General features: G+C 47.3%; 1 protein-coding gene across 4 annotated transcripts in view; it reads left to right on the forward strand.

Annotated features, from left to right (window-relative positions):
- CASZ1 (castor zinc finger 1) overlaps positions 1-26,433 on the forward strand; it is a 310,573-nt gene that overhangs the window by 125,192 nt on the left and 158,948 nt on the right. Inside the window, exons 1-2 of one of the 4 annotated variants that reach the window (XM_033156199.1) lie at positions 14,874-14,943; positions 24,630-24,694. Coding sequence is in view for 2 of the 4 variants with exons in the window: in XM_033156194.1 (XP_033012085.1) it covers positions 24,720-24,723 (4 nt within the window). In the remaining 2 variants the exon portion in view is untranslated. Of the gene's footprint in view, positions 1-14,873; positions 14,944-24,629; positions 24,724-26,433 lie in introns of those variants that run through there. The other 3 variants (XM_033156195.1, XM_033156194.1, XM_033156198.1) reach the window with 3 other exon arrangements.

Here is a 26,433-nt window from a genome sequence, read left to right on the forward strand (position 1 = left end):
AATTTGAAGGTTAAACAACAGCTTGCGCGGTGGCTGGGAGAGGAGGCCTGCTGGAGGAGGCAGGCATGCAGGAATGCCACTTCGGAGTTGGAAAGGCTTTCGTTTTGTCATGACATGCAGGGCAGGGTGTGTGTGGAGAGGACAGTGAAGAGTTGACCAAAGTGGGAGCTGAAGAGCAGAGACTGGTTTGTGCATACATCTGGCAGTGGGCTGCAGTCAGCAGGCGACACCCTTGGGTGCTTGCTGTGGCTCCAGTGTCCTGGCACAACAGCCTGCCTTGCTCCCCTGCTTTGAACAGCTTTTCCCCAGCACTCCATGCTCCAGTTGCACCAGGCAACCTTCTGGAGGCTACAGGCCAGCAGCAGGCAGGGCCAGAGGCTACAGTGTGCAATTGAAACATAGAGTCATAGAATTGTAGAGTTGGAAGGGAACCCAAGGGTCATTTAGTCCAACCCTCTGCAATGCTGGAATCTCCACTAAAACATCCCTGGCAGATGTCCACCCAACCTCTGCTTAAAGCCTCCAAGGAAGGAGAGTCCAGCACCTTCTGAAGAAGTTGGTTCCACTGTTGAACAGCTCTTACTGTCAGAAAGTTCTTCCTGATGTTTAGTCCAAATCTCATTTCTTGTAACTTGAATCTTTTGGTGCTGGTCCTACCCTCTGGAGCAAGAGAAACAAACTTGCTCCATCTTCCATGGGGTAGCCCTTTAGATAGTTGAAGAGTGCTAACACATCTCCTCTCAGTCTCCTCTTCTCCAGGCGAAACATCTCCAAATCCCTCAATTGTTCCAACTGAAATTAATGGGCATGACTAACTTAGGTCTATTGATTTCAGTGGCAGGATTGAGTTGGAGACCACCGTAAAGCCTTTCCACCCACATGACTTTATTTTCTGGTCTCTGGCTGACTTAAGCCCTGCCTCTGAGCTTAAAACAGGTCATTAACACACCCAACATCTTTTCTGTGTTTTTTAAGCTCAGAATTGCTCCTTTGGGGTGGCTGGGAATGGCAGGACGAGGTGGTTGGACCCATGGAGACTGTGCAGCCCCCTCTCTTTCTCTTTGCATATTCTTCTTGTGTCAGCTTGATAAGGAATTTGAGGGCTTTATCAGAAATACCAATGCCTTATTTAGCAGGGTGAGGCAAGTGCCCATTTGGCTCCATGCAATCTGTTGATAAATGGCAAAAGAAAGGAAAGAGGGGGTAGGAAACTGGTTGCGCTTGCACTTTGAGACAACTGATAACAAGGATTTGCTCGCCGTTCAGCGTTTCCTATTTTTATTCACAGTGGAGAAATTCCTCTCCCCTCTGTCTGTCTGTCTCTCTCGCTCTCGCTCTGAATTTTGACCAGTCCTTGTTTATTTATTTAACAAAGTGTCTGGTGGAGAGTGACACTGATTCCACCTGCTTTGTTGGGGAGGGGTTCTCTTCAGTTTGTTGGCATCCAAAATCCAAATGTGGGCTTCAGGGTAGGCCTGTGATCCTATGCGCCTAGAGGTTTGAAACTTGTTGCCCTCCGGAGGTGGCTGTACTCTCAGTTACCATGAAACTCCAGTGCAAAAGTTGCTCGGAGAGAACAGGCATAGCTGACCATCTTAACACCCTTTTAAAAGAGCATAGCATAGTCCTATGGGTATTTACTCAGAGGCAAGCCTCACTGAGTTCATTGGGACTTCCTCCCAGGTACATATAGGACTGCTGTCTAAGTTAGCATCAGATATCCTTGTGCCTTGCGCTTCTGTAAACGCAGCATCTGAAGTTACTGCTTCCTTTTGTCTCTCCTGAGTCTCTCCTGTCTGCCTCAGCGGAACATCCTGAATTCAGCTTTCTATGAGCAAAACCCAAAAGCTATGCCATGGTTGGGTAAAACCTTTGTTTGGATCAACCAAAATGTCACAAGGTGTGAGCAAACTCTCAAACTCTCAGAAAGTTTAGTCGGCTCCCAGCCAAATGGACCTGCCCAATACATTTTGGCAACTGAGACAAACCACAAAATGCTGCCCCCACCACCACCAGGGAAGAAAGGGTGAGTGAAGATCTCCACCAGGAGCAAGCAAGGAATAGAGATCTACATTAGGAACAAGGGGAGGAATCAAATCAGTTGAAGTGGGAATCAGAGGTCATCATGCAGTGGGGGAAGAGGCATACCCTGAATCATGCTGGGTGAGTGCAGAGCCCCGGGAACCCCAGAGGGCAGCCTCTGCCATTTCCTCCCTAGGAATGAGAGGAGATCAGCAGCGCCTCCTTTTCTCTGAGAGGCCGCTGTAGAGGCGGCATGGGGGAGGGGGTTTGCCAAGGAGGCAGCAGATCCTACCTCCAAGGAGTACGCTGAAGCTGTGGCTGATGCTGTGGCTACAGCAGCAGGAGTTGCATTCCCTGGAGGCCGGATCTGCTGCCCTTCTGGATCCTGTCGCCCAAGGCAGTTGCCTCACCTTGCCTCATGGGTGCGCTGGCCTAGCTCTTCTCTTTGAGTATTAGGCAATCAGGAGACCAATAGCTACATCATGCACCCCCCCCCCCCAATGTCATCCTTTATTTTCTTGGGCCAAATATTACCCACTTTACTTTAGCCTTTCCTTGTGAAGGTTCCCAAACTCTTTGCTCAGTGTTGTTTGCCCTTTTCTATACAACTTTCCCAACTCTAAAATATCCAGTTTGCAGCTCAGCTGTAAGCAGCCTGATGAAAGGAAGGAGGAGTGGGGCATGATTTTTATTAATTTACAATAACAGGGATTAGATGCGCTCTCTCTCTCACACACACATACACAGAGACTGCTTTTTTTCTTAAAAAAAAAGTTTAGGGGTACTTCCTACTCATATTGAAATACTGCCATTCAACGAGGCCAAACTTAGATTCACAAAACGTTTAGGGGTATGTGTACCCCTGCATCCCCCCCAGAAGAAAAGCAGTGTGTGTGTGTGTAGAAAGAGTAAAATAACCCTACAACAATAGGAACTACTGTACACGCTTCTTCTTTTTATATAAAAATAAAACAAATCTTACAACAATAGGGACTAGACGCTTGCTTATTTTAAAAATAAAATAAGTAGAAGCTGAAAACACAGTCCTAGTGCCCAGTCCTGATTCAGCATTGGGGTTCTTGTCTGCAGTTGAACTGTTTCAAAACCAGGAACTCTTTTCCTTTGCTACCTGTGTATGAAAGTAGGGTGAGTGGGGGAGGGCCAGAGTAAAAATGGGTCCTTGGGACAGTTCAGCACTTGGATGAAGCTCACTAATAGGTATCAGTCTCCTGATTAGGATTAATCTGAGCAGCCCTGAGTTTGCCATTCTCTGATAATGATGATGATGATGGTGGTGGTGCTAATAATAATAAAAATAGTAATAATAATAGTGGTAGTAGTAGTAGTAATAATAATAATAATAATAATAATAATAATAATAATAATCAGGGCAGTTTTTACTCTGGAGGAGGATTTGTGTGCTGGGCGCTTGGAAGAGTTGGAATTAGCCCAGATGTGGCAGGGAGGGGGGTGGCGAAAGGGGGCGTGGGAGCCAGACAGGCAGCAAGGGTAAACGGAGCTGACAGGGTCAGCCAGAGCTTTTGTCCCTGCAGGCGGCGTGATTAGAGAGCTTGCCCGCCCAATTCCTTAGACTTTAGGGATGTTGTCGGACAAAACGGGGGTCTTCCTTAATTCCACCAGAGCGCAAGCAAGATCAGACTTGACATCCCAGGAACCCAATTCCCCTCTTTTTGAGCAAATAAATAAATCCCATCCCTGCCGGGGATGGAAATAATCGTTCAAACGAGGCTTGTCAAAGCCCACTTCTAGCTTCCGGGGGCGGGGTGGTGGTGGTTGGCCCTCCTCGAAGCTGCTAAGCCTGGGAGGGAGTTTGGGAACATGTGGGTGGGCCCAGGCGCTTGGGGGAAGTAGCTCCGGAGCAGCAGGCTGTGGCTAGCGGAAAATTTAATGCTGCAGCGGAGATTTTGGGTCTAGCAGCCAGGCCCGTGCCGTTCTTCAGTGCTCAGCTTCACTGACAGGGTTACGCCCTCATCTGTCTGGAGGGCTCTGCGCGTTGCCACCCCACCCCCACCCCCGAGTAAAATAAAAATGTGTTTTCTGAATGTGCCTGTAAACAGTTTGGCATGACTCCTTGTCACAAGGGTTGAAAACCTCCAGTCTGAATGTGGCCTCCCAATTACCTCCGTCAGGCCCTCGGCACTCTTCCCAGGTCACACCCCCTCACCAGCCAAGCTCTCTGACCTCCTTGAGTGCTTTTGCCAGACTTCATCATCATAATTAAATTTATATACCACCTTTTCTCCCAAGGAGCTCAAAGCAGTGTACATGGTTCTCCCCCTCCCCATTTCATCTTCACAACAACCCTGTGAGGTAGATTAGGCTGAGAGGCAGAGGCTGACCCAAGGTCACCCAGTGAGCTTCATGGCTGGGTGGGGATTCGAACCATGGTTTCCCAGGTCATAGTCCAACACTCTAACCATTATGCCCCACTGGCTCTCTGGGACTCATCCTTGAGCTGCAACATCACCTCTTGCTTGCCTTGGTTGGAAGATGGAAAGGTAGAAGCCACTTGCTTTTGCATGGTTGAAAGTTATGAGCCATGTTGTACACATGTCCAACTTTTGTTCTTGGCCCTGCCTACATTTGACTTTGGCCCCGCCTACCACCAACATGCTGCCTAGGAAGCCCCCTCCCCTAAGGAATGTGAACTCCAGGCTCCTCACCATATCTGGAGCTGTATTTTCTTCCGCCTTGGCATGTTGCTAGGCAGATTCAGAATAGCATGGAAGAGACGGTGCCAATTTGCTCATCCTCCTTCTGCATCGGCCTAAATCGGTCGTTCAGTTTGCTAACCAGTCGTAGCTATGCAAAGCCTGTGGGCCCAATCCACCCTATTCCAGAGAAGGGACCTAAGGTGCTAAGTGGCTGACAACCTGCCCAAAGTGATAGCTGCCCCCTTCCAGAACCCGGATTGCATTCGGGGTCTGTAGTGCAGCCATTGGCTCTACAGGTGATGCCTAAAGCCTAGACCAGGTGCTTTGGATTACAACTCCCATTGACCCCAGCCAACACTGGCTGGTTTGGATGGGACTTGTAGTCCGAAGCATCTGGATTTGTTGCTTTTTTTGCCTTTTCTGCTTGCAATGGGATAGTGGAGGAAGGCAGAAAAATAAATAAATAACAGCGCTATTGGCCTCTTCCAAGGCTCCCCCCCCCCTTTCGGGGCGGAGGGGCGCGCATAGCATGCATGATTGTCGTCTTGATGAATTCCCCCCGGACGTAATGAGCTGGTTTTTCTGCTGTTAATATTGCATCTGCTGATGAAGGCTTCGTTAGGATAATGGAACGAAGCTAAAATATAAATGACTCGCTGTCAAGAAACAGCTTTTGCTCATGTTCTCTTGACAGTTCCCGGACTGTGGTGGTGGCAGCGGTGGGGAAAGAGGGTTCGGTGTGTGTGAGCTTTTGCATGTGCTCCGTGGGGTGTGCACACGTTCCCCCCGCAAGGCACTCGCCTAGGCTTGCAGCGAGAGCCAGTCACAAACCTTGGAGGATCAGGAGCTGGGTGGGTGGGGCATCTTGCTGGGCAGTTCATGGAACAAACCACCATGCCTCAAAAGCCTATACGAGGGCGTGTTGACTTTCTCAGCTATCAAATTCCCAAAATGAAGGGTGCTAAAAACTTGTAGCATGACTTGGGAATTCAAAAGATATTTTGGTTAAGTTAATATAATTCAGTTTTGCTCGGTAAGTACAGGTTGCGAACATTTTGAGCGCGTTCAGTTGCTGACACATGGGTCGTTTTGGACCTGGAAGACGACAGAATGGGGGAATAATAGGGACAGACGCAGGCTTAACAAGGGCGACGCAGGCTTATTGCACACTGCTGATGCGTACAGGGTCAAGGAACGCAAACTGGGGGGTTGCCTGTAAAATGTGTATAAAATTGCAGAGAAAAATTAAAAACGATTGCCGAGGACTTGCAGGTATATTATATTTTGTTGTTGTTGTTTTGATTGTTGTTGTTGTTGTTGTATTATATTTTGTTGTTGTTGTTGTTGCTGCTGCTGCTATTAATTTATTTAGTGTTACCTGACATTTTCAGGTAAAATTAAAATTCTTTGGTTTCCCGAAAACAGTTTATGCGTCTCTTGATCAGACATAGACTTAACCAGCTAAATGTTGCCCGGTCACAAAAATAATAGCAGGTATGAATTCTTCACAACTAGAAACATATTTTTATGAGCCCTGACTGAATAGATTTGCAAAAATTAAGTTTCTCCCCCCCCCCCAAAAAAAGAAAATGACACGCCCTAGTGGCCTATGACTCAGAATGGGAGGAAGCAGCAGATCTGGCAAGTTTTTAAACCTTTAAGTAATAACTTTCCAGGATTTCAGGCAAGGAAAGTTTCCTACCTGGAGATTGAACCTGGCACCTTCTCTGCCACTGAATTGCAACCCTTTCCTAGCAACTGGGCAGTGGAGCTTTTATAGACTTGAAGAAGTGCTGTTTAGTCCAGGCTCTTTGGGGGGGGGGTAGGAAGGGAGCTTGGTAAAGATCCTTGCAGTGGGCCCCCATCCCTGAGTGATGCCCATTTGTATGCCTCTTCCTGAAATCGGCACCCACTTCAGAGGGAGAGGCCACATCTGCACCATGCATTTAAAGCATATTTATCACACTTGAACAGTCATAACTCCCCCTCTCCAAAGCACCCCAGGGAACTGCAGTTTGATGCTCACAGAGCTACAGTTCCCTGCACCCTGAACCAACCACAGTCCCTGGGATTTTTTGGGATTTGAGTTCGGTGAGAGGGGGGCATTCCAGCCTGCAGAGAGCACACATGGCAAGGCCATGAAAGAATGCTTCCTGTCTCCCCAAATTTCACTGAGACGGGGGTGTTCTGGCAGCTGCAGAAGTGGTAATGTGCACCAGTGAGGGAGGGCAGGAGGCGGCATGGCCCCATTTTGTTTCAGGCGGCGAAGCTGGACAGGCTGCCCCTGTGCCCGATGAAGCCAACTCTGACTTGAAGGCCTTCTGTTCTCTTCCTGATAAGCGGCTGAGACATTAAACTAAAGTGGACTAGTACCTTGTATGGCATTGCTGTTTTCAAGGATGTGAGCTCTACAATTGCCTGAGAAGCCTCTGTGCTGCAGCCTCAGAGCAGGCGTGTTTACGTGTGTGAGTCTGAGCCTTCACTTTAGGGAGAGGGAAAGTTTAACAAATATATATTGAAACATGCCAGCTTCCCACAGTAGCAGCAAGGAAAGATCTCTTTTCAAACGCGGCTTTGTATAAACGGCTGCATTGTGTTTCATTCCCTAAGTAGCAGGTCAGCATGATCTGACCAGGTTTTTGTTAGCTGAAACGGCTGTTAGCTGCGTCCCCCCTGCCACCACAACACCTTGCAAGTTTGCATCAGTCTTTTTCTGCTTTTTGAATATTAGATTGAAGTAGTGATACAGGAAGAGAGAAAAGGAAGTGTTTTAGCCAAAATAATCTTACTCTCTCTTGGGGCTGTGGAGTGATGGTGAGGGAGAGGGCTGCTTCCCTTTCAAAATTTTATGCAAGCCAAAATGGTTTTTCTCTCCCAAATGCACAAGGAACGACAGAGTTTTGCTTTGAGTCAAAACTATATTACTTGTTAGTTTGTTTATTAAATTTTTATCCTGCTCTCCCTCCCAAAGTAGCACAGGGCATGAAACAACGAGGAGGCAAAACGATATAATAAATAATAAATTAAACATGTGAAAAGTATCTAGGTGTCTTATGAGACCACAACCTTAATATGTGTCAACAGTGTGATCCAGCAGCAAAAAAAAAAAAAGCTAATGCTATTCTAGGCTGCATTCTAGTGTCCTTCTGACCAAGGGAAGTAATAGTCCCACTCTATTCTGCCTTGGTCAGACCACACCTGGAATGCTGTGTCTAGTTATGGGCACCACAATTTAAGAAGGATATTGACAAGCTGGAACATGTGCAGAAGAGGGTGACCCAAGATGATCAAGGGTCTGGAAACTCAGTCTTATGAAGAATGGTTGAGAGAGCTGGGTATGTTTAAACTGGTAAAGAGGAGACTGAGAGAAGATAGGATAGCCTGAAGAGCTGTCACATGAAAGATGGAGGGTAAGAGCTGTTCGACAGTGGAACAGACTCCCATGAGAGGTTGTAGGCTCTCCTTCCTTGGAGGGTTTTAAGCAGAGGTTGGGTGACCATCTGCCTTGTATGATTTAGTTGAGTTTCCTGCATTGCTGGAGGTTGGACTAGATCAGTGTTTTTCAACCACTGTTCCGCGGCACACTAGTGTGCAACGAGATGTTGCCTGGTGTGCCGTGGGAAAAATTGAAAAATTACTTTATATATAGTCAATATAGGCACAGAGTTAATTTTTTTAACATTTTCTAATGGTGGTGTGCCTCGTGATTTTTTTCATGCAACAAGTGTGCCTTTGCCCAAAAAAGGTTGAAAAACACTGGACTAGATGACCCTTGGGGTCCCTTCCAACCCCACAATTCTATGATTCTATGATTTAAAAGCAATAAGAAACACTCACATACTATAACAATTTCAAGGTAGCCTGGAGCAGTATCTTTCAACCATCAAATGCCTGGGTGAAGAGCAATGTTTTAAAATTTTACCTGAAGGTCAATAATTGGGGGGGGGGGCTGATGCACCTCACCAGGGAGGGCATTCCTCATATGGGGAACCACCACCCCCACCAGGTCCTCCCCTACTGATTGTAGGGCCCAAGATGGAAAATACTCAGGAAAGCCAGTGTGGTGTAGTGGTTAAGAGCGGTAGACTCGTTATCTGGGGAACTGGGTTCACGTCTCCACTCCTCCACATGCAGCTGCTGGGTAACCTTGGGCTAGTCACACTTCTCTGAAGTCTCTCAGCCCCACTCACCTCACAGAGTGCTTGTTGTGGGGTAGGAAGGGAAAGGAGATTGTTAGCCGCTTTGAGACTCCTTCGGCTAGTGAAAAGTGGGATATCAAATCCAAACTCTTCTTCTTCTCTTCTTCTTCTTCTTCTTCTTCTTCTTCTTCTTCTTCTTCTTCTTCTTCTTCTTCTTCTACTTCTTCTTCTTGAATTGGAGCTGGTAGCTCACTCTTAGGCTCTCAGATTCCAACCCCAGATAATTTTCATTTAGGAGTTATTAATTTTGGTGGGGATTACACGATTCCTTCCAAGGCATACCAAGATGATAAGCTTTTACTAGAGAGCTCCTATCCCAAAAGAAAATGAATATACAGTTCACATCAATTTATCATCAGGTAAGACACCAAAAGTAAACCGGATTAATCCCTTGGCTGCCCTCCTTTTCAACGCACACTTTGCCTAATTGACCTTACCCTGCCTGCTTGCCCTCCACTGCACCCTGCTTGCCTGTTACCTGAGCCCCGTCTGCACTATACATTTCAAGCAGTATCATGCCATTTTAAATAGTCCTGGCTTCCCCCAAAGCATTCTGAGAACTGTAGCTAAAGGTGCTACAGTTCCTGGATTTCCCCAGGAAGAGGGCTTGACTGTTAAACTACTCTGGGAATTGTCGCTCCGTGTGGGGAACAGGGAGTCTCCTCTAACAACTCCCAGCACTCTTGACATGCTACAGTTCCCCAGATTCTTTAGGGGAAGCCAGGACTGTTTTACATGGCGTGATACGGCCTTCAGTGTGTAGGGAAGATGGGGCCCTGATGTGTTTGCACAAGGAACCTGCCCGTCTAAGGTGCCCCATGTGCCAGGCAAAGCACCACAATAAAAGAGGCAAAGAACTACAGCAACTTCACAAGAACTACAGCAAAACTTCAAAGACACAAAAAGAGTAGAAGCAAAGGAGCTGCAACACCAGAGACTGAAATATTAAAAACTGAAATGCTTGGTTACATAAATGATTTTTTTTAAATGGCATCTCCAGGCAGATGACCAATGATCTGGCTTGGTTGAGGGCCTATTTCATACCCTACAAGTGTCCTGATTTTCCAGTTATAGTCCTGGCATTACAAAAGCCATCCCGGCTTCTGATTTGATCCTGGAACATCCCTGTTCCCCCTGCCAGTGCTTTTGCCACCGAGGTCAGGGAAGAGGATGAGCTGGCACTTGTCCCGAGAGCATCGGCGGCTGCAATTTGTTGCCTCCCCAGGGCCACTGCTGCCGGCCTCCTCCCTTGGGCAGCTCGTAGAGGCTGCTGGAGAAGGAGGAGAGGCTGCTGGCGCTGAAGCCCAGCCCTGTGTGATATGCCTGTTCTGAGGGGCAGGCAGAGGGCCACCCTGAGTGGGAAGAAATGGAGAACAGAGCAGAGTGCAAAGAACCTTCTTTAAAAAAAAAATAATGCTTTGTGCGTCCGCATCTAATCTTGCCCCTTCCTAAAATGTATTTATTGGTGTGTATTTTTCTTTTTTTGAATCTTCCTATGAATAAAATAAAATAAAGTCGGGATCAAAAGGATTAAAGGGGGGAGGGTGTGTGTGCTGTGTCCCATTGTTGAAGTGGTGGCACCACTTTCCCTTCTTCTAATAGGAAATGCTTTGTGGGGGGGGGGAGTCCAGGAGGGTCAGTTGGGAGTGAGAAATGTCCCTATCTTCATTTGAGGGATGTTGGAGGGTATGTTTTATTTTCCTTTGGGTGGAATTCAGTGCCAAGCCTGCTCAGAGTACACCCATTGAAATGAATGAACGCGCCTAAGTTAGGCCTATTTATTTCAGTCAGTCTAATCTGCGTAAAAGTTGGTTGAATGGCAACCCCTTCCCCAAAGCTTGCTTTTTAAATGCTGCTCAAAGTTCTGGATGGCTTAAGAGTATGGAACCCAATGCTTTGCTGGGAAGGCGCTTATTCGCAAAGTCGCAGAACCATGAATCAGTTTCCCACCCACCACAGTTCTATGACACATAATCTTGCCGTCGCATTTTATAAATACCGGTACATGCACACACGTGCATACAGATGCACATACACATGTGAGACTATGGTGTGGGTTTCCTTCTGGGAGAAAAGTGCCAAGTGGAGAAAAGATAGGATTTCTTAAGCCAGGGGTTGGCAACATCTCGCCTTTGTTGTGAACCACATTTTCAGTCATGTGGTGCAACACACCTTCACCCCAGGAAATAAGCACAGAGGTCATGCTAACATATAAGCAAGAGCAGTTGGCTCCATCAGCAATAAAGAGGGTACAGCTTTCCTCTGGATTGCACCCATGAAATTAAGCAAGTTTTGTATAGGAGCATTTTGTAAAGCCTCCGATTCCAGTACTGTTCCTTCCTTGGCTAGTACAGAACTTTCTGTTCTGGAGTTATTGGAAAGCTATTTCATTTGGGTGTGAGGAAGATTAAGAGATTGAATTATCTGCCTTGCAAATCCCCAGTTCTGCCCTTACTGTCATCTGTTGACATGCAAACCTCCCCAAGGGCTTCTGTATGAACGGAGGTGCCAACTTGAATAATAAATTGTGGTGGCCCAGGGAAGCCCCGCCCCGCATAATTGATCACATGATGCAGTGCACCCGCACCATTTGAATGGGAATACCCTTTAACTTTGTGGAGGCTCGAACCCCTTAAATATTTTATTGTGAAGGCTGAAGCCCTCACGGCCCCTGGGAGTTGGCTCCTATGTGTGTGAGGAAGTGGCTGCACAGCTCGCCCTGGTTTATTTGGATGTAGAATCAAAGGGTGGAATTCAGCTGAGCTTTATTCAGAGTTGACCCATTGAAAACAATGAACATGACTAAGTTAGCTCCATTCATTTCAGTGAGTGTGCTCTGAATAAAACCTAGTTGAATACCACCCATAGGGTTGGAATGGTTGTTTGAGATCACAGAAACATAAAATTTCAGAGTTGGAAGACACTGTGAGGATCATCTAGTCCAACCCCCTTAAATGTAGGAAACTTTAACCTAATGCAGGACTTGAACCCATGACCCTGAGATTAAGAGTCTCATGCTCTACCAACAGAGCTAATCGTCATCTAGTCCAACCCGTTGGAGGTAATCTGAAGCTGTAAGCCGGGTTTCCCAAACTTGGGGTCTACAGCTGGTTTTGGACTACAATTCCCATCATCCCTGACCACTTGTCCCACTAGCTAGGGATTATGGGAGTTGTAGTCCAACAACAGCTGGAGACCCAAGTTTGGGAAACTCTGCTCTAGAGCATCCCCAACAGGTGGCCGCCCAGCTTCTGCTGGAATAACTCCCCTCTAAGGAATTTGTTCCAGTTGTCAAACTATTGTCAATAGTTAACTTACATATTTACTTACTTACCCTCAAAACCCAAGACCCAAGTCAGCTCACAAAAATTTAAACAAACACAAATAAAATACAGAAAACACACACACTCTCTCTCTCTCTCTATATATATATGATATAATAGTTACAGAGTAATTAAACTATTATAGAATTGAAATATAAAAAACCAAATTATTAAAATATAGATAGTAAAAACAGCACAACACTATTACAAGCCCTTTCCTTAAAAGCTGCCAGTTCCCTGAAGCCTGCAGGAGTAAAACAGTTTTCACCTGCTATTAGAAGGAGAACAAGGAGGGGACCAGTCTGGTTTCTGCAGGGAGGGAGTTCCAGAGTCTAGGGGCAGCCACCGAGAAGTGTGCCTGCGCGGGAGGCGGGACTGAGAGAAGGGTTGCCCCCAATGACTTCAGAACCTGGGCAAGTTCGTATGGGAGAATACATTCTTTCAGATAGCCTGAACCTAAGACATATAGGTCTTTATAGGTCATAATCAGCACTTTGAATTGTGCCTGGAAACTGACTGATAGCCAATGGAGCTATTCTAATAAGGGAAGCATATGCTACCTATAAACAGCCCTGGTCTACAATTTGGCTGCAGCTCTTTGAGCCAGTTGAAATTTCTGAGCACTTTTCAAAGGCAGCCCCATACAGTGCATGTTACAGTAATCTGAAGAAGAGGTAACTCAGGCATGTGTCACTATGGCCAGACCAGTCATTGGTTAGCTGTAGAACTTAGGACCACTTCATCTGAGAGTTGTGTTTGTTTTGGAGCAAATCACTAGCTTTCAGGCTACTCTGTTTCCACCTGAACTTTGCCCAAAGTATTATATCCAGAAAAGTCCTTCTCTGAGTACGACCTAAGTTTGTCACATCCATCAACAGGTCTTCTCCAAGTAGGATTCACACAGGCTACTACCTTAATACTTTTAGGGATGAGGAACAGCTCAACAATGACCAAACATGCTCAGTGGGTGTGGAATGCTGGCTGGCTAACAGGGAATGGGATGGAGTATCACGGGAAAGGGCATGGCAAGCTAGAACCCTGAGAAGCACCATTCCACACTGTGACATTTTGTGGCCTTTCTGATTGGTAAAACCCAATGGCGCTGTGGTCTAAACCACTGAGTCTAGGGTTTGCCTATCGGAAGGTCGGCAGTTCGAATCCCTGTGACGGGGTGAGCTCCCATTGCTCGGTCCCAGCTCCTGCCAACCTAGCGGTTTGAAAGCACGTCAAAGTTGTTGTTGTTGTTCAGTCGTTCAGTCATGTCCGACTCTTCGTGACCCCATGGACCAGAGCACGCCAGGCACGCCTATCTTTCACTGCCTCTCGCAGTTTGGCCAAACTCATGTTAGTAGCTTCGAGAACACTGTCCAACCATCTCATCCTCTGCCGTCCCCTTCTCCTTGTGCCCTCCATCTTTCCCAACATCAGGGTCTTTTCTAGGGAGTCTTCTCTTCTCATGAGGTGGCCAAAGTACAAGTAGATAAATAGGTACCGCTCCGGCAGGAAGGTAAACAGTGTTTCCATGTGCTGCTCTGGTTTCGCCAGAAGTGGCTTAGCCATGCTGGCCACATGACCCGGAAAAACTGTCTGTGGACAAACGTCGACTCCCTCAGCCAGTAAAGCAAGATGAGTGCCGCAACCCCAGACTCGTTTGCAACTGGACTTAACTGTCAGGGGTCCTTTACCTTTAATGGTGACCAATGATGATGGAAGACTAGAGACGTACAGAGATTCCCTTGCGTCTTCCCAGGCAGCCCTGGCAGTTAGCAAGACATAGCCAGAGCCAGTCACCTGGAGTGCACAAAGTGTGTTTCGGGTCCCCCCTCCCTTCTCCCTTCTTCCCGGGCATCCCCGCTACTTCATTATCTTAGTCACTGTTGTGGTAAAGTTTCATGCTTCCTTTGACCTTTCTTTTCGGCCTGGTTATGCTGTTTAACTACAACTGACACTCGTCCCCTGGCGCTATTACCTAGGAAACCCACCAGTTAGGCTTTTGCTTCCCCTCTCTCCCTGCCTGCCCCCCATTCCATCCTTGCTTCCCGTGGTCCTTTCTGTTTTATGCATCTCTTCCCCCCCCCCTTTCCTCACCCTCCTCCTCTATCTTTTTTTTTCAGTCCTTTAACATGGTTTTCCTAAAAAGTTTTTTAATCAATCAAATTTCGGGCAGAAAATAGGCTCCGTCACGCCTGGTCTTTAGGTCGTGTGACACTCTCCTGGGGTCCTGACAGCTCCTTAAAAGAGGGTCTCGGGGCGCGGAGGCCAAACAGAATGTTTGCCCAGGGAAGGGGCGGTTTCCATGACGCTCTCACCCCCCCCCACTCTGCCGCACTGTCCGTTGGGCTGACACAGACCTGAGACTTTTTAAGGGGGGGGGGAGGAAGAGCGCAAGGAGGGGGGAAGCATGCGTGTGTTCAAGAAGGATAGTGAAACAAACCCACCCACCCCCCAAAACAAAACAAAAGAGAAATATGTGAAATGGAGGTTGGAAGCAGAGGGGCGAGGAAGTATGGGATGCATTGACAGCTGCCCCCAGCTCTCAGGGGGTGCCAGGCCCATTGGGGAGCCGATGGGATAGACAGTAATTTAGTCAGTTTTCCAAGTGTGCATAATCAAGGGTCTTTCTTTAAAAAAAAAAAAAAAAGTCAATTTTTCATCTCTTCTCAAGGCATTTTCTCCAGGAGAGCTGGCTACCCTGTCACGGAGGGAGAGCGTTCCTGAGCTCTGGTATGCACCTCTGTTCTTTGACCGCCTTTCTCGTCTCTCCATCTCGCTCTGTTCAATCTGTCCGAGCTGCCTTTAGGTTAGGTGGGCCTGTTGATGGGGTCTTGCTTCTTGTTTTGGACCTAAACTGATACCAACAGAATGTTTGGCGGAGTTTTATGGGGAGAGGGAGACCCTTCAGTTTGGGGATTTATATGGGAGGGTGTTTCTTTGGCTTGAAAAGCACCACCCACCTGGATACGGGGCGATGGGGCTTTTCTGTCTTGGGTGTAGTGAACTGGTCAGAGCCCCCACATCTCGTCCTGACCTCTGTTCCGCTTTGAGACTCTTGCCTTTCTCTCACCTTTCCATACGTCTTTCATATCCTCTTTCTCTCTCATGCTCCCCCCCTTTGTAATTAATGATTACGCTTAATTGGTTTGCTAAAACAGCCCAAGAGCATATTAGCAGGAGCAAGGTTGCCAAATTGTTTGGGGAGTGGTTACGGTGCATGTTTGACCAGGGCAAAGGGACGTTTGACGTTCCTATTTATTTCTGTCTTTCCCTGGCCTCCGTACTGTTTGTAACTGTGTTTGAGTGTTGTGTGGCTGGCTAATGTTCCAGTTGGAGGCAAGTTGACTCAGTGTGGACACCCTGCAAAGTGGCCAGCCTGCCTCTTAGCAAAAAGAACCATCTTCTTTGACCATTTTCATTTTTCTTTGCCCCAATGGGCAGTGATTGTGTGTGTGTGTGTGTGCAGGCATACATTATGTCTGTTTTTCCTATTACTGTCTCTGTACAGCTGGTCTTGAGTGAAAGGTGAGAGAAAAAGAGATGTATGCTCCACCTGTTGTCCGATTAAACTATAAAAGTTGGTTGTTGTTCTTGTTGTTGTTTTCATTTTATTAGTCATGCAACAATAAACAACAAGTATCCCATTCCTCCCACCCACCTCCTTGTCCCAGATGGAACCTTGGTGTTCAGAAATTGTAATAATGTATTTATGTTAAAGTGGGGAAGGGGGGTTAGGGAAACTTTTGCTCCCAATACATTTGTTTTCCTGCTGCCTAGATATCAAGTCTTCGACCTTGTCACACTAACCTGTGTGTGTTTTTATGTTATTAAGGATGGATGAATTAGTCCATTTTGGTATCTGCCAATTTCTCTTTTCCCCTCAGACTTAAATTAAAAATAATAATACCCCTAATAATTGCATTTTTGCATGCAGTTTTGATGGATGTATGCACTTTTGCAAGCACTTTTTTCCTTAGTAGAAAGCATTTTTGCATGTTCTTTCCAGTAATGTATGCTGGTTTATGCATGATTCCCCCTAAAGTATATGTTTTTGACCATACTGTTCAATTGGAGAGCTGCATTACAAGATTCAGAGAAGTGCGAATTTCAAAGGACTGCAGAGTTTCGGTTCAAGTATCAGTCCAAGTAAGAAGTGCAAATTAGGTAGTTTCTCATGGAAAGGCGAACCAAATCATATATCTCCTCTGTCCCTTGAGTATCTGCACACACACATATGATATATTCCTGAGAGACCCAACAGGCTTGACCCTCTCAAATGCTATAATTCCGGGTACCTGCCTTCCTTTATGTGGCTTGTATGAAACTAAATCCTACTCCGAGAAAGGGAGGCACTGAGTTTTGTTGAGACCAACCTGGGATGCGGAAGAGTTTGCTCTGGCACCTTGGCTCCACCTGCTCCAGGGAAAGGTGGGGAACAGTTTTATGGAGCCTGTCATCCTTCCAACCATTGGGTCTAGACAAGGCACTGTTTCTGAGAACAGCTAGGGGAAAGGTGTTAGGGGCCTGCTCCCCCAGAGTGAACCAAGGCCCTGTGCTCTGTAGATGCTGTACGTATTCTTCCTTCAGCTACATGTGCTAAGGGCTTTGGATTGGGCCCTGCATCCAAGAAACTCCCAGAAACAAAAGATGTGTTGATTCCTTTCTTCTGCAGCTTTGAACATGTTGTTTGCTGGATATATCTTTCCTACCCTCCACCCAAGGAAATGTGGGTTGCCCTAATGCCTTGTGCATCTGATAAAGTAGGGCTTTGACCCACAAAAAACAACTTTTTGTTTCACATAAAGTGAGGGGAAAATGCACTCTGCTTAATGACAGTGAAGTGCTTTGACTAAGATTGCCAGCGTCTTCTCTCCCCGGCCCCCTCCCGTGTCCTGCATGACAGGCAAAAATTCAGCAGGGAAAAAATTAGTTTGACCACCGCTGCGTCTCCGTTCCTGGAAAACTGCAGAAACAGGATCAAGTATTCAAAACCGTTCTGCCCACCACTTTGTCTCTGGCACACTTTGTTTTAACACAGATCTCTTAAGCTCAGCTTTCCCCAAACCTGGGTGGGGGTGGGGGTTTGAATCACAGTAACGGTGCTGGCTGGTGGGAGTTGTGGTTTGGAACATCTGGAGGGCTCCAGGTTGTCAAATGCCACCCAAGGGCATGCTGGGACTACAAGCATAAAATCAGTTTTAGAACTCAGTTAACAGGCCAAGTGCCCTGAGAAGGAGATTCTGAACAAGGTAGGCTCATAAGAACTACAGCTCTGCATGAAACGGAGGGCCGACCCTTTCATGAGGCAAATGGAGGCATCTGCCTCAAGGGGACAGATTTGGGGCAGCAAAAAGAAGCAAAAAAATGGGGAGGATGAGTTTTTCAAACTGCTGGGTTGGATCTGTGTGTTGGATTTGCCATCTCAGGCACCAGCATAACTTGAACAGATTCTGAAGCCATGGTGCTGGAATCTGACTGTATGTGTGTGTTTATTGCAGGACAACCCAAAGATCCAGGCATACACCTGCCTCTTTGGGAGTAAGTCCAACTGAAGTTAGCGAGGTGTAGTTCTGAGTAGACGTCCCTAGGGTCAGGCACAAGAGCCAATCCCTTGTTGAGCCCTTGTGCAATGAGACTTGGGCTTCAGCCCTCTCCTCCTCCCCCCCCCTTGCGTCATGGTAAACTATGGTTTGTGCAAAGCTGATTTAGGGCACCGCAGCAAAAGGTGGTTTGCTTAAACCAGGAAAGAAAGGCGGGCATTTGAGCACGCAAGGAGAAGGCGGTTTGGGATCTGGATGCCCTGCAGTGCAGGATTCACATGGTTTTCTGCACTCGTGCTTCCACAGACCTTCAGGCATGTGAGCGCCTCTCCCAAGAGCACCTGGCACCTCTTGAAAGCAAGGTCAGGAACTTCTCTGGCTCGAGTTTCCAAAGATGCCCAGCCAAGCCAACCAAATCATCTGAAAATGGGACCGGGGTGAGGGATAGAGTTTTGCCGGCTGTGATTGGGGAGAAATCCGCCTCTGTGTGCACATGTGTGCTTGGGCCTGCTGTTCCTTTAAGGCGAGAGTGGCGAGGGTGCTGTGCACGGGTGCCAGCTTTCATTCAGAAGCGCCGCCGCCGCTGCCTCCTCCCCACCCCACCCCCCTTCGGAAAGTTTCCTGCCGAATTGTTATGTGTGATCCGATCTGAAAGTTACTCTCTAAGCTTCTTGTCACATTTTGACTTAATGAAGTGCAACTGAAGAGGGAATTGGGGTTCATCACGCCAGTCTCTCTCTACTCCCTTGTTGTCAGAAAACAGGGGCGGTTGGGGACCGTAATGCAACGCTGAAAGTCGTTATCATTCCGGTCAGTCTGTTTAACACAAAATTAAACAAAGAACTAATTAGTGCCTCATGAATTAATAAATGCGCAGTTGCTGGGGAGGAAGAAGAGCGGGGGGTGGGTGGGAGAAGGTTGTTGGAGAAAAGATATTGGAAAAAGTCAAATTAGGAGGTGGCAGGATTGGAAGAGGGGTGAGAGGAAGGCCGAAAGTCCACTTAGGCAAAAATAAAAGTTTTGTACTCCTTGTCAAGGCTGTTCCGAGCAATGCAGCTGAGACCAAGGAAGCGACTTGGCTCTGACAAGAGTCTGGTGAGCTGGAGCTGGGTTCCAGAGAAAGAATAAATATTTATGCAGAAAGGACTCTGCTTCCAGTCCACGGTGGGTTCTGGAGTCAAGAGTGAGGACTTCACAACTGCGGTTTTGCAGTGCACCTTGCCTTCCGAGGGGTTTCAGAAGATAAACGGGGCGTGGTTCTGGTTCAGAGCACAGAAACCCAGCACCCTGAATATTCTAGAGCTTGTTTAAAAGAAGACCAAGTTTCTAGTCCCTAAGACTGCAGAGATAAATTTGAAAGTGTTTTCTCAGGGCAGGCACAGCCCTGTGGTTGCAATACCTTCCTTTTCCTATCAAGGCTATTTTCTTCCTCTCTTAAGACTCTTCCATCAGCTTCATAAAATCACGGAGTTTGCAGCAATAACAGAACCCAGGCTAAAAGCTGTTTCTGTTACTTCTTTCTTCTTTAAAAACAGAGTTTGAGCATTGATGTGGAAGACATCTCCCTCCGCCCCCCGACATGGCAAGGAGTTGGCCTTGCTTACGCACTGGTGGTGGTAGGGTGCTTTGTGCATATGCTCAGAGGCACTCCTTCCTAGTATTGCCGCTTTGAGCTTTCCACATCTGAGGCCTAAACTTGGAGGCGCAAGTACCAGGGAGATAATAACCGTAATAGCAAAAGCAGTAATGTATTGTCACAATATAATTGGGGAAATGCAACATTACAGTTTTCATTATTACAGTTATTAGCTTCTCAGTATATTTTTGAGGGTTGGATTTCTCTGGCGCCTCCAGTTTTCTTATTGTGGTTCCATCCCCTTTTGGGAGGGGCGAAGAGGGGGAAGAGTGTTTGAGGCTTAGTGTTGGAAGGAGTTCGTGGAGCTTGAGTGTTGAATTCTACCTGTAAAATATGTGTAACAGCAGGCCTACCTACCTCACAGGGATGTTGCCTGAAGGGAACACAGGGAAGTATCCAACAAAGTATTATTTTATTTTATTTTATTTTATTTTATTTTATTTTATTTTATTTTATTTTATTTTATTTTATTTTATTTTATTTTATTTTATTTTATTTTATTTATTTATTGTTATCTATTAAATTTGTATGCCGCCCTTCAAAGATTTCAGGGCAATTCACAGCAAAAAAAAATAAATGCAAGTTACAAACACAAAATACGTAATAAAAACAGGCACAGAAACCAAACAATAACTCCACCACCCGATTCCAGTGAGTGAGTAGTCAGGGAAGGAAAGACCTGAAGCGGCAGAGAAGTGTGTGGGGCAGAACAACAGGCTGTATTAAAGGCAGGTGACCCCTAACCTGACTTTTAGGTTTTAACTGCCCCAGAAGTTATATACACAACTTTCCTGCACGCTCCCTCACTCTCTCTTAGGTAGCTTAAACTGTTGTCTTCTCTGGGGGTCCCGTCCCATCGCCTTTGTGCCCACCATACGGTACGACACCCCCAGACTTTAACATTTCTCCCTTTCCAAAGGAGCACGGGGTGCATTTGCTTAAGAGAACTTGAGTCTGCCACAATAGCAGTTTTTAATCCCCGATTAACATTGCCCCAGAAAGGGACACACACATGCATTTCTCTCTCTTCTCTCTCTCTCTCTCTCTCTCTCTCTCTCTCTCTCTCTCTCTCCCCCCCCCCACCCAGCCACCCCTCCTCTGGGTTCTTTTTTCTGTTTTGGGGTGGGGGTGGGAGTTGTTGCAGCCTCCCCCTTTCTGAAGCATTAATTGAGGGTGCCCGGTGGTGCGTTGGCAGAGGAGCTTTGGCTGGGAGCCCTTGTTGCATGAAACGGTTTTGTGATTTTTTTTTTGTGTTTTTTTGTTCGCCCTGCCGCCCACCCCAGCTTCTGAGCTGTGCCCTGCCCTGCAGATACAGAGCGGATCCTGGCTTCCGAGGCTGTCTCATTGTCAGGCAGAGCTGGGGGAGGAGGAGGAGAGTCCATCCTTAAGAGGACATGTCAAGTACAATTAGCGTTATCTGTCTAAATATGTGCTGGGAACACAGAATACAAGCGTAGGCCTGGGTGGCTTTAATGGAGACATATGCAAGGTCAGACCGCCTCATGCAATCCCCCAATCTGATTTGGGGGGATTACACATTCTAAGTAAATTGGCGTTATTCCTCTTGCATCATTGATAAGCCGCGGCCAAAATAATGGAGGGGTGGGAGGGGGGAGAAGGGGGCTGCTGGGCCATTAAAAAAAAACAACACCCACCCAGTCTAGCACGGGGTGGGCGGTTGCGGGGAGAAAGACGGCTGCTCGCAGGCAGGGATAGAGGGGGGAGAGGCGAGAGTCAAAGGCGGAGCAGAGGCGGGGAGGAAAGAGATGTGAAGGCAGCTTCACCAGCACCAGAATTTGCTTTCCAAAGGGCTGGGGCTTTCCCCTCGAAGACGTGAAGTTGTGAAGCAGGTGGTGATGGTACCTCTGCTCACGTGCAGAGTACTTTTTGCCAACTGCTCTCTGATGGCTTTAGCTGCGCTTACAGGGCAACACTTTGGGGGCCGGGGAATGCTTTTCCTGGAGGGAAAGGCTAACTGGCCACGATGGCTGCGCTCTGTCTCAGAGGTGGTAATCCTTTTGAATGCCAGTTGCTGGAAATGGCAAAAAAGGTTCCCCACAGGCACCTGGGTGGTCACTGTCAGGACAGGATGCTGGACTAGATGGCACCCCGTCCCATCACCTTCCCCACACAATAAAACCTTTCACACCCGAGCAAGGCCGCAATAAAACCTTTCATAACGAGCAAGGCCAAAACTGAGCGCCCCAAATTTGATCTTCTCAACTTTGCACCCCTTTAGCTTGGCACCCAGAGTGGTGTGTGTGATCATCTTATTCTTTAACCCAGGCAGCAATGATCAGAACAGCCATGGCTCAGCAGTTAGTGCCAATAGCCTGACTCAGTACGAGGCACCTTGCTGCTTTCTATCAAAATTTCTTGGGTCAGCCCTGCTTTTCTGGCACAGAGGTGTGTTGAGTGTCCACTAAAAACTACCCCACCTCCCAAAATAGAGACCACCACCCTCAGCCTCTCCTCCCTTTACCTCCCCACCATTCCTGCCTCAAATTGTCTTGTCACCTAGGTGAGAGGGAGGAGTTTGAGCCTTTCTTGCTCCAAGCTCAGCTGGTAGAGCATGAGGTTCTTAATCTCAGGGAGATAGGCTCAAGTCCCATGTTGAGCAAACTGCTCTGCATTGCAGGGGGCTGGACTAGATGACCCTTGGGGTCCCTTCCGACTCTACAATTCTATGATTCTAACCTGCTGTGCAGAATATAGAGCCTTGCCCTGCAAAAGGAGTGTGACAGGCCCATGCCAAGGCAACCCACACACTGTTCTCTGCCAGGGCAGAGTCATCCCAAGCCACGTCAAATGAGCTGGTTGGAGGATACAATATGGAACGGGGGGGGGGGGAGCACATAGCTTCCCGCTGTCAATGGGAGTAGGAAACCTGCTACCAGCTGCTTTCTTTACCAGCTGGTTCTACCATCTCTGTCTCTTCCCCGCCCCCCGCCAAGTATAGGGAGACCCCCACCCGGAAGTCTCACAATATTGCCTTTTTTTTTCTTCCTTCGGCTCTGTCACACTTTTGGAACATATGGCTTTAAATAATTCAATTTACTTTGCGTTGTGCTTTTGTTTGGTTTCCCCCCTCCCCTGCAACTGTTGTTGTTTTTCTACATATTTCTTCACCCAACCCTCTCCCTCCAGTTTTTAGTTAAGTATGCCCAAGTTTATCCCATGTGTAGAAAGGGGAATGACACTCAATCTCTACGTTGCTCGGAACTGAGAAGATAGGAAGCTGCCTCGTACTGAATCAGACCATTGGTCCATCTTGGTCAGTAATTATTATCAGTAGTAGTATTTTATTTATATGCCACCCATCTGACTGGGTTGCCCCAGTCACTCAGTCTTGCCTACACTGACTGGCAGAAGCTCTCCAGGGCTTCAGGCAGGGAGGCTTTCCCAGACCTACATGGAGATGCCATTGGGGATTGAACCTGAGAGCACCTGCACGCAAAGCAGATTCTCTAACCGCTGAGCTACAGCTCTTCCCCATGTTGTGCAGGTCCTACAGCAATGAAGGTTTGCAAGAGCACTCCTGATGGATGCAGAGCGGAGTGGAAAAGGGAGGAGGTGGCCAGAACTGAGGGTTTTCCTGCTCCCCACCCCACCTGTCTTTTCAAACTGTGGCAACTTACCCCCACATTAAGTTCAGGAGTCAGTGCTCCTGTTGCACACCGCTTGTGCTCCCATGTCAGTGGTGAGTACGCTACAGCTCTTCCTCTTTGTGCAACAACCCTAGTGGCTATCCCATTATTCCCTTGCACCAACTAAGGGGTCTGTGTGGAACATGATGCCTTTCAAAAGCAAAGGGTTTATATGCTACTGAGAGCAGAACCATTGAAATTAACGGACCTAAGTTAGCCATGCTTACTAACTTCACCGAGGCAACTTCAAGCAGGACTTGCATTGGATACAACCCAAAGGGTGAAATTCAAAGTTGTGCGGGTTTTCTTTTCTTTTTTTCTACTTCTGTGCCGCTTAATATATTTAGAAAATATCTCTGAGCAGTGTACAAAGAAACAACAACAACCCGACAGCAGGTTAAGTAAAATAATGCAAAAATGCAAGGTCACATATAAAAATGTTACATTAATAAAAAGTTACTAATATAGAGAGATCAATATCGAGTAATTTTCCTTCTGACACACCCTCCAGGTTCTCACCCAGGGTCCAAACAAACACTCAGCTCACCACAAAAGTCTAATAATGAGAAGAGTTCCTGGAAACTGGATATCACCCTAGTCTCTCACTTGCTTTTTTATGAGTAGGCCCAAAGTGGCTGGTACTTCCTCAGGCTGTGTTCCCCCCATTCAGCAGCACTCTCTAGACCCTGTTCCAGATGCAAGGGCTTTAGAGAATGAGAAAGGGTTCCAACTCTGCTCACAGCTCTTTCTTCACCCTTTGTCCTCTCCTCCTCCTCCTCCTCTAGCTGCTATTCCATTCATTCCCCTCTCTCCTGTCCCCATTCGCTGTTGTGGGAGCCAATTGCGAGGGCTGCAGAGTGGGGAACACCCTCCAATGCAAGTGCCAGTCCTTATGGCTTCTGCTGATGGGGTTGGTTAAGTGAACCCCCCCCCCCAAAGTTTCTAGTCCCTATGAACTTGGATGGGTGCATCCTGTTTCTGATTGAAGTATGCCTTTGGGGTTGAGGCCACCAGCAGGCAATAGAGATGCAAGGGTAGAGCCTTCTCTGCTTGTTTGCCCCAAACGCAGCTTTCGGATAAGGACCAGAATAAAGACTGTGTGCTGCTCCAGCAAGAACATCTGAAGTGGGCACTCTGCCCAGCTCCTTCTGCCCGGGAGAACCGCTGTATTCATACCTTATTTATAATAAATATGCATATTATCTCACCTTTCTCTGCAAAGCAGATTCAAGACAGCATATACTGGGGGGGGCAGCTTTTAAAAGCATAATGATACAACCATAAAATACAATGAAAGAGCAGATCATTAAAATGACAGAGGGTCAACAGAACAATAAAATGGCAGAACCTAAAAGATGTTAACTTTTAAAAAAGCTACCGTACTCAAATTCTGTGCATGCCAGATGAATTGACTGTGAACTACCTGTGGATCTCCCAGCAATAATAATATTAACACCAAGGTGCCGCTGGTCAAGTCAAAGCCCAGAGTGGGGAGGGGGGTGCCTACTGCAATGGTAAACCCACCCATTTTCCTTTGCCTCAGTGTATAGAGTGCTAGCAGCAGTAACCTCTATCTCATTTTCCCCTCCTCAGGATGAAGTGACTTCACAGCTTTAAAATAAACCCAATAGCGGAATCTGATTCCTGGTCATCGAAAGGTAGGAGAGACTGCCAAGACCACAAATGGGTATGTCCGCCCACACGGGTTCTTTTTTTCCTACCTTTCTCTGTCTCTGTGGCAATTTGTTGCTCCCGTCCATGTGGCTGGTCTTGTCTGTGTGTTTTATGCCTAGTTCAGGCTTCCTCAAACTCGGCCCTCCAGATGTTTTTGGCCTACAACTCCCATGATCCCTAGCTAACAGGACCAGTGGTCAGGGATGGGAATTGTAGTCTGAAAACATCTGGAGGGCCTGGTTTGAGGAAGCCTGGCCTAGTTTGGTAGCAAAAGACTCACAGCTAGCGACGCAGGGAAGTATCAGGCGCTGGCGCACCCCCTGCAAAGTGTGTTGCCTCCACTTTCTCCAGCGTAAATGGATGGTGGAAAATGGTCTGAATGGTAAACAGGTCAAAGGTCTAAATCAGAACAAGGCAGCTTCTTCTGTTTACAGGTGGCCCGATGTGGCAGAACAACCATCCGTAGTGCAGCGGTAGCATAATATGCTTCTGTTCATGCTACGCATCCATGCCAAAGCGAGCTTTCTCACGGGAAGGGAAATGTGAGAAATGCCATCCGCACAATCACCATCCAGACTGTGCAAGGGGGGGGGCATACAACTTGAGGTCAAAACATTTGTCACTGAAACATTTGTTTCCTAACAAATTGTCATGGAGCGGCAGTATGGAAACCTGGGTGCTTTGCAATCGTCACCTGTCCAAATAACCACTGTCCCCCTTTTGTCACTCTTCCCTCTCTCGGCCCTCCCCCAAGTTCCATTTTCTAAAAGTGGCCAATGCCAAATTTCACACTTGGTTCTCATAAAGTGAGCTAGTAAATGTCAGACTAGAAAGTGGCACTTTCGGTTCTGCTGATGGTGGGAAGCAGCTTGCATTGTCAAATATACCTGCACAGGAAGTGTGTGTGTGGGGGGGAATGATGCACATTCACACAAAAACAGTTTGGGGGAAAGTGAAGGAATGTGAATATGGCATCGCTTTCCATTCTACCCTGTAGTCGTCGCATGCAGCACTGTTTCTTTTCCGCTGCAGTTTGTCTTCCACCAAAAACAACATTTGTCTTGTAGTCTGTTGTGGCAAGATTATATAATTTATGTAATTAGTTATGTAACTGGCCTAAGTTTCATTGTCTTTACGTTGTTCCACCCCATTCTTATCTGTGCAAAGGAAACACATAAAAAATTTGGGAGCTGGGGGAACATAATCAGTTTCAGTTTTGGGGGACAGAATGCAGCAACAATAAGTGAATACCAATCGTATTCGCTGAATTGATTTTCATTCCCGGGACGAATAAGCGAACTCTGCAATTCTCATTCCCGTTTTCAGCAGAATGCCCTGACGTCCCTATTTGCAAGAACTGCCAACTCTGTAATCACTCTGCAAACTTTAGTTGCAACACATCCTGAGAATGACACACAAGGCAACTGAGACCAACTGAGGTTTTCCCAGATGGCATTACCTTCTTGGTCACCCCTCAACTCTAGCCAGGTGCCAGCAGAGCGAGTGCCTCCCCCCACTTCTCCCCGAGCTGAGCATCTCAGGAGAGCTGGGCCCCGCAGTGTCAGAGGTGACCGGTGGAAGGCCAATGTTATGTAAATATTTCTGCTGCAACATGGCGAGGAATGAGAGCCAGCCTTACACATCCATCCATCATTGACGGGATGGGCCTCTCTGGAGCCAGCGGGGTTTGTATGGAAGTGGCTGGCAGAGGGAGGGGGGAGAC

This window comes from Lacerta agilis, chromosome 8 (genome assembly GCF_009819535.1).
Source record: "Lacerta agilis isolate rLacAgi1 chromosome 8, rLacAgi1.pri, whole genome shotgun sequence".
In the NCBI taxonomy this organism is placed as follows: domain Eukaryota; kingdom Metazoa; phylum Chordata; class Lepidosauria; order Squamata; family Lacertidae; genus Lacerta; species Lacerta agilis.